The sequence below is a fragment of the Gallus gallus genome, chromosome 5, assembly GCF_016699485.2.
Source record: "Gallus gallus isolate bGalGal1 chromosome 5, bGalGal1.mat.broiler.GRCg7b, whole genome shotgun sequence".
Taxonomy (NCBI): Eukaryota; Metazoa; Chordata; class Aves; order Galliformes; family Phasianidae; genus Gallus; species Gallus gallus.
In genome coordinates, this window is record NC_052536.1 from 57,713,066 (window position 1) to 57,721,323 (window position 8,258).

General features: G+C 58.4%; 1 protein-coding gene across 9 annotated transcripts in view; it reads right to left on the bottom strand.

Moving 5' to 3' along the window:
• The window catches only part of NIN (ninein), a 53,515-nt gene extending 46,041 nt beyond the window's left edge, over window positions 1-7,474 (bottom strand). For 7 of the 9 annotated variants that reach the window (XM_015276740.3, XM_046942597.1, XM_046942598.1 and 4 more), the window contains exons 1-2: window positions 7,386-7,474; window positions 3,267-3,470 (exon numbers count right to left, since the gene is read on the bottom strand). In XM_015276740.3, coding sequence (XP_015132226.2) covers window positions 3,267-3,449 — 183 coding nt within the window. In that variant the 5' untranslated portion in view covers window positions 3,450-3,470; window positions 7,386-7,474. Of the gene's footprint in view, window positions 1-3,266; window positions 3,471-4,896; window positions 4,969-7,129; window positions 7,242-7,385 lie in introns of those variants that run through there. The other 2 variants (XM_015276738.4, XM_004936506.5) reach the window with 2 other exon arrangements.
• Window positions 7,475-8,258: the final 784 nt, after the last annotated feature.

The window sequence follows — 8,258 nt, forward strand, 5'->3', positions numbered from 1 at the left end:
GGCTCAGCAGTGAGGCAGAACTGGCTGCCATGGCTGTCTGTTGGGGCTGAAGAAATCCTTGGAGAATTTTTAGCCTTCAACGAGGGGCTTTATGTTTAGAGAAACAGGATGCTATTGCTGGCAGATCAAGTGCTGTGGATGTGGTGCTGCTGGAGCCACAGCCAGAGCAGATGTTAATACTGTTGGGGAGCGGATGAGCAGCAAAGCTCAACTGTGAATCACAGAATCATTGGAAAAGACCTCTGAGATCCCCAGCCCACCCCACCATGCCCACATCCCTCAGTGCCACACCTCCACGGCTCTTGGACACCTCCAGGGACGGTGACCCCACCACGCACCCCCATGCCCATCACTGCTGCCTTCCCGAACACCCGGAGTCATTCAGAACCTCATCAGGGATGCCTTCATCTGAATACTAATTGCTGCCACTCATTTCACAACGCCAGCATGTTTCACAAGGACAGTTTGCAGAGATAAGAGAATTTGCCCGATAAAAAACTTGACATTTAGACTGAAGGAGCATGAATAAAAGATGAGAGTTGGAATAACACATCCTCCCCCCCTCCTCCCCCCATAAGATCTGCTTGAGGACAGCAGGCAGAGCCACCCCTCGGTCAGGCACAGGGTCTGGCTGGGCCCTGGCAGCAGCAAGGAAAAATTAATAGGAGTCACCCGGTGTCACTTGTGCAAATGGGATGAGCTGTGGAGCTGAACCAGGGGCAGGGAGGGGAGCAGGAGGGGAGGGGAAGGAGGACAGGGCCGCAGCTGCATGTGGGCAGATGGCTCCAATTTGACCGTGACCACAGCCAAAGGCACTCATGGAAGATTAGGCTGCCAGGCCAGGGTTGGGAATCCTTCAGTGCTCCTGGATTTCAAATGCAAATGGGCAGCACAGAGACAAGAGGCACACTCACAGGTGGTCCTTAATCACAGAATCATTAAGGTCAGAAAAGACCTGTAAGATCATCTAGTCCAACCAGCCACCTACCACCAATATTGCCCACGTCCCTAAGCACTACATTTATGTATTTCTTGAACACAACGCTCCTGCACAGCCAAGGGGCAGAGGGAGGTGGCACATGGATGCACCAACAGCCTTGCAGAGAGCCTGAGTGCCTTTGGGGCAGCAGCACCTGGCTTTGGGATGGATGCACCATGAGAGCTGGGGGGTATTTCCCTTCCTGTTCAACCTGCTGGAGAACATCAAGCAAATCCCAGCAGCCAGCAAGCCAGGAAAAGCAGCGTCTGCTTGCGCCATGTATCCGACCTTGAGTGCGGGAGGGATGTACAAAGGCCTAGAAAATTGCAGCTGCTAGAATTAGTGCTGTGCTCAAGCATAAGCCAGGCAGGGAAGCCCATGGGACAGCAAAGCCACAAGCCCCAGAATAGCTCGTACTAAAGAAAGGGAGTCTTTGCCACTGCTCCCAGCACCACCCTCCTCCAATGACATGCAGCAGGCACCAGTGACATCAGCACTGGACAAAGCCCTCCCAGAGCAGCCTCAGCCACGAGCCAGCCCTGCCAAAGGCAGAACGTCTGCAGCAGCAAAACGCCAGGAGGGCATTTAAAGTTTAATGCTCTTTTTGACACGCTTGGCTGAACATGGGGTATTTCTGGACCTGGAGCTGCAGGACTGCCCGTTCCAGCTATGCTGGGTGACAACAGCAGCATGTGTGTGCCCTGCTAAGATAGGGCTGGGGTCAGCACCACGTCCCCTTGTCTGCATCAGGACTTGGAAAGGGCCACGTTGGGCTGAGAAGGGACAGCCACCAAGGACAGCTCCAGGGAGGTGCCCAGCGTGTGACAACCCCACAACTCAAGAAACATGGAGATGTGGCACTCATGGAGATGGTGGGGATGGCCTGGGGTCAGAACCAGGGATTTTGGAAGTCTTTTCCAACTTGAATGATTCTACAGCTCACATCCCTGCCGCCATGCTGTCCCCGCAATGCTGCTCCATGTTAGCTGCTCACTGACACGATACAAGGGGCAAGCAGGCAGAGTGCCCAGGAATGCCAGGAATTGCTGCAAGCATTGCAGAATGGCGTGAGAAGAGGAACTGGGGGATGGCCCAGCAGCGCTGTGAGGATTTGCACGGCCCCACTGGACTGCAGCGATAATCCCCAGCAGCCTGCACAAAGCCAGCAGCAGCACGTGCACCTCCTTGGTGCTGGGATGTGGGGATGCTCCCCCCGGCCCCAAGCATTCAGCCCCAGCACAAAAGGCAGCACGTGGCCACGCCAACTCCCCGCCGCTCAGCAGACAAAACGCTCCCCCGGAGCCTTCCCGTGAAATAAAGCCCAGGAACAAAGCAGTGTGCCCACGGGCAGGTGCAGATCTCCCCAGCAGAACATAAGATAGGAATGGCCCAAGCTTGTGGGAAGCCGGCTTGCAGAAGGGATGGGGTGAGCATGCCCCATACTTGGAGTGCTCTCAGCACTCAGGCTCGACACCCTGATGCTTCCATCTGTGAGGACACAACTACAGTGTAAAGTCAATTTGCAAAGCACAGAGCAGCCGGGGGATCCGTGAGCCAGCAGGATACTGCGGCCCCAAGGGAGGAAGGAGCCATTTCCTACCAACAGCTGCATGGGGACACCAGGAAATACGGCTGGAGGTGGCTCAGGTGCCCTCTGTGGAGTCTGATGACACTCTCAACATGGTGGCATGCACTCCCACCACAGCTGTTGTCCACAGCAGCTTAAGTCACCCACAACAGTGGATTGGAATTGAGTGGGCTTTAAGCTCTCTTCCAACCCAACCATTCTGCGGTTCTTTGAAATCAGCTCAAACCCTGGCTTTAGGTCCCCGTAACCCTCCAAGAACCCAAGGAAGTGGTTAAGGCTGGAGACAGCCCAAGCAATGCTGAGCATGAAGTGATGGCATTGGAGAATTTTGGTGGGGAGAAATTTGGGGACAAACATTACAGTTCATAGCTTTCTCCCCTCCCATTACTGCTCACCTTCTGTCCCACGCTCACCCTATCCTCACATGATGGAGCAGCAGTGCAAACACATGGCTGGAGCTGGGCTGCTCACAGCCCAATGACCAAAGCAAGAAGCTGTGGGTGCTCCATCCCTGGAGGTGCCCGAGGCCATGGATGGGGCCATAGGCAGCCTGAGCTACAGGGGGGCACCCAACCCACGATAGGGATGGGGGTCTTTGAGGGCCCTTCCAACCCAACCATTCCATAACTCCATGAAACGTGTTCTTATCATGTGCACGGCAGGGACCACATCCACATGGTAACACAACCCCAGCCTTACCCTGCCTAGGAGGTTGCCCTGGAGCAGGGTCTGCTGCAGCGCCGGGGCCACCTCCTCCAGGTGCAGCACATGGCACAGATCAGTGAGCTCCTCCTGCCCCAACGACCCCGTGCCCGTGCTGTCAAAGCTGTCGAAGAGCTCCTTGAGGCGGGCTTCATACTGGTCCTGCTCAGCTTCATCCATCCCATAGCCTGCCACGCTCACCTGCAGGGAGAAACACAGAGGTGAGGATTCCCACGGCACAGCACAAAGAAAACCCCAAGGGCTGATACCGAGGCAGCTTTGCTCCATGGTGCATACCATTTGCATCTGTGTTTGCTTGCATTAAGCCACCCCAGTAGCCTCTTGGGTGAAGCCAGGAGCAACACACTGCAAATGCTCAGTGGGAAAACATAGCGAGGATCTGGGGACTTTGCACCTTGCAGGGATGCATAGCCACTATATTGGGGGCTGCAACCCAAAAATCCACGGGGCTGCCATCATCCAGTCATGAGCTTCCATCTGCACACGGATCTCATTGCATGTGGGAGCACAGCATACACCCCAAGGAAGCACTTCTCCTGTTATTGGCACTGCTCAGGGGGCACATCCATGCTGGGTCACTGCCCTGCGCTGCAGGGACCCGAGGAGCACTTGGCACAGGACACGGAGAGGTGGCGGTGCTGGGATTTGGAATGTAGAGCATCCCAACCCCGGGGATTTATTTTGGGAGGGGGAGCGGGGAGTGAAATTTCCTGTCCAAACGGAGGACTTGGCTGGCATCCTTTGATTCTGGCTGCAGGGTTTCCCTCCTGGCTCAGGAGGTCAGCAGCAGAACTGAAGCCATACACAACCGCAGGGTCATGCCAGCAGCCCAGCAGCATGCTATAGGGCTGTACCCAAGGTGCAGCCCGATCCTATCCCCCGACACCATTCCTTCCCACACGGTGGCCTCCAGGGACCCCAGGAATCTGGGAATTAGGAAACCCACAGGACAGACGCAGCAGCCCGGTCCCTGATGCACAGCCACAGAGCATCTGCAGCCAACCTGGGGTGCAGAGGAGTCGTCAGCACCTGAAACCCCAAATGCCTGAGAGCAAAGGGAAGACAGCAAACTGGTTCCTTGCTTCTCGCCCAGCAATCCTGTTTCCCACCTGCACCCAGGGCTCAGCACACATTGGGCACCAGCACGACAGCCTGCACAGCAGCCCCAATGCTCACAGCACACCCGCAGTGCCTCCAGCCCCAGGATCCTCCCAGGCACTTCTGCGCCTCAAAGCTTGGGTTCAGCCACCTCCTGTCCCCCACAGACCATCCCTGACTCACATCCACACCCCCAAAACCAGCTCCCCCAGCTGGGCAGCGCAGAGCTGAGTGCCACCTCCCAGCGCACCCCCAAGTATTGGGGTCACCGACCCCAGTGAGCCCAGGGATGCTGAGGGAGGAGGGATGGAAGCCCATAAATCCAGCAGGGAATGAACCCACAACGCCACAGAGCAGCACAGCAGGGAGGGACGGCCAGAGCACGCCGGGCTACAAACACAGACAGAGCTGGACATCCCCATGCAGCCAAGGGGGGGGATTTAAGGTTTCCCAGCCTACAAACGAACAAAGGCAGGAACAAGGCACGGGACATCCCCCTCCTTCCTACCTGCAGGCAGCCACCGCCGCGGTCCCGCACGCATCCCACACAACCTCCATCTTAGGCAGCTGCCGTGCAAGGTGACCCAAGATGCCTGAATTATTCAGCACGGCTTCGGGGGGGTGGAGAAGGATCCAACCCAACCCCACGCCTTCCTCCTACCGCCGGGCTGGGAGGCACCGGCACAGCCATCCCACTGCCGTGGGGATAATGGGGTCAGCTGAGCCCCAGCTGCTGGCCGGGGGCACGGAGGGGGAACCGGAGCACAAAGCCCGGCTGAGAGCCCGCAGCCTTTCGTCTCGGCTCCAGATGGGGCGGCAGCTGAGGTGCTGGGAGTGGTGGGATTGGGGAGGGAGCAGCAGCTGGGCTGGGCCGCCCCATCCCCCACCCCTCTGAGAGGGGTTCGGCTCCAATGGGGTCGCTTTGTTTGGGTTCGTTAAGTCCTCCAAAACGACAAACTTCGGCAGAGCGGGCAGCCTTAGGAGAAATGCACTGTTGTTATCACTGTTATTTCTACGGTTCCTATGGCAAGCCTTTGGCAGCAAAGCACTTGGGATGGTGAGATAAGGAATTCCCCCTGCATTTCTCTCCTCCCTTTACACCCACCCCCTTCGAGGAGCACAGCACAGAGGCTGACAATGCCATTCCCAGCTCAATTTAACCCCAGCAATACAGGCTGAGGTGGTAATTTAGAACCTCGAGCTGATCCCAGTCTCCAAGCTTTAGCCTTGGAGCCGCACACGGCCGATCCATCCATCGATGGCACGCTGCAGCTGGCACAGCACTTGTTACCAAAGCAAAGAGTGGAAGGAAGGAGCCTCTCCCAGTGCTGTTCCAGCGATGCTCTGCCTGCATCCCTCCCCTCAGCCTGCGTTGCTGATGGCATTTCTGTACACCCAAACCAAGCCATGCTGCGACCCGACCAAGTCCTGGCACCTCACAGTGCACAGCCACTCACTGGAGCTCCATCACATGGCCACGGTCAGAACATCAGCAGCTGCAGGACATGACCAATGTCACCTTGTGCTGAGCAAGGCTGGGACCCAGGCATTGGCACAGCATTTCATTCCAAGGTGCCACTGACATGAGACCCTGGAGCACTTCTGGAAGGTCAGCTGTCTCATTGAGCTTATCATCTCCTTTCCCTAACGAACCACCTCACAGCACAGCTGGGGCTGAGCTGACATCATTCCCTGCTCACACCACAGACCCCTATTTTGCCTCTTTTGGGGCGATTTCTGAGCTTAACCATGGGCCATGCCCTCAGTCGAGCAACACCCAAAAGCCAACAAGAAAGAGAAAAAGCCAACAGCAACAACAGAACCCAGAAGGACAACGCAGCACCCAACCATCAGTCCACGACCACAGCACAGCCACCTCTCCAAGGGTCACCCCAAAGCCAACCCTACAGCTGGCGTTTCCTCCACCCCATTGAGCACCGCAATGATTTCTGCAGCCCCTCCGTGCCACCTCTCAGCCCCAAAGCACAGCCAACCCCCCCAGACCTGGCAGAAAGAGGGGATGCTGTTAACCAGCCCGCAGATTAGCGGGGAAGCGATGACAAATAAAGCACTATAAATTTATGTAAAGAGCTTCAAAGCAGCACGGGGGTTTGAATATTCACGGCACCTCGGGATTTGCATTGTAATGGGTCCTTTCAAGAAGCGGCCTCGCGTCAATAAGGAAAAACAATGCTCCCATCTGCTGGGGTTCTGCAAGCTGCCATGGGGCTGTGCCCCAGAAATTGGGGAACCCCTGTCGGGATGAAACCCAGAGTGCGGGCACTGAGACCTCAGAGCCAATGGTCGTGGAGTTGGAAAATAGTGAGAGAAGGATGGAACCCGTAAGGATTGTGGGGTCCAAGTCCTGGTCACACACAGGGCCACCCAAAATGCAAACCCTGTAAGCATAGAATGATAGAACGCCCCGAGTTGGAAGGGACCCGTAAGGACATTGGGGCCAACCCCTGGCTCCACACAGGGCCACCCAAAAGCCAAACTTTAGGAATCATAGACTCACAGAACGTCCCCCATTGGAAGGGACCCGTGAGGATATTGGGGACCAACACCCAACCGGTACCCCTGGGCTGCACAGAGCAGCGGGGACGGAGCCGCGAGGACACGGCCGGGTGCTGAATCACGGCGCCCACACAGCGGCACCCCCACGGCGGACATACGGAAGATGCTCCAACACCAACGCATCATCCCAAAGCAACGCACACCAATAAGAAACAGAGCCTTACCCCCAGCTCCTCGCTCCGGCTGACCCTACGGGGCTCTGCTTTGGGGTCTCACCCCCAGCCCCGCGCTCACCCACCGGCTGCCGTCTGGGGACTTCACCAATGACAAACGGTGCGATGTCACCATCCCATCCCAGCCCCCCCGGCGGCAGCTCGCTACGTCCTTCGGCCCGCCCGGAACGACGCGAGCGGCCCCGGTAGGCGAACCGAAGGAGCTCGGCCCCCCACCCCGCCTCCCCCCGGTGCCCCCCGTGCTCACCCGGCGCCGTGCCGGTGTCTGCGGGCGCGGCGGAGCGCAGCGGAACGGGGCTGTGCGGAACGGAGCGTGGCTACCGGAGGCGGCGCCCCGTTCAAATGCGGCCGCGTTTATTGGGCAGCGGCGCGGGGGCGGCCCCGGGGGGGCGGGCGGACGGCGGCTCTTTGTGAGCCGGGGGAGGGTCGGTCCCGAGCGGCTGCGGCGGGCCGGAGCCCCACGCGGGGTCCTCGCCGCGCCCCCGTGGGCGGCATCACCGCGGTGCCGTGTCCCGGCTCGGGGTCCCCGCGTCCCCTCTGTCCTTCGCCCCGAGGCGGCATCACCGTGGGGCCCTGCTGGCTTGCACCCCAGCTCAGGGTCCCCGTGGTCCCCTCTGTCGCCGAGGTGGCATCACCACGCCAGGGGACAGCTTGCCCTTGTCCCAAGCACTGGTGCCGCACCAGCTGGTGCCAGCCACGTCACCCCAATATCTCCAGCCCAGGGGCACGTCGGCTCTCTGCCACCCGGGGTTGACGGTCCCCCGTGTGTCCCTGTGCTGTGGGTCCCTCAGTGGTGGCACAGCACCTATGGGCACCCCAAAAATGCAGCGCCCTCGTAAACCTCTGCAGCCCATATTGGAGCTGGAGCCCACCTCAGCCGCCAGCTGAATGCAGCCTGTGGGCTCTCTGCTGGCTCATATGGGGCTGAGCTCACACTGCAACATGCTGCGGGTTCCCGTTTCGCTTCTCTCTGCAAAAACTCTCGGGGAATTCTCTGAGCCCTCTTTGAAGATGAATCTGAAGCCGCTCTCAATACATTTAGGAAAGAAGAGCTTCAAACCCACAAAATCCTGCGGGATGGCCAAGGGCCCCACTGGCTGCAATGGGGACAGAGCCCAGT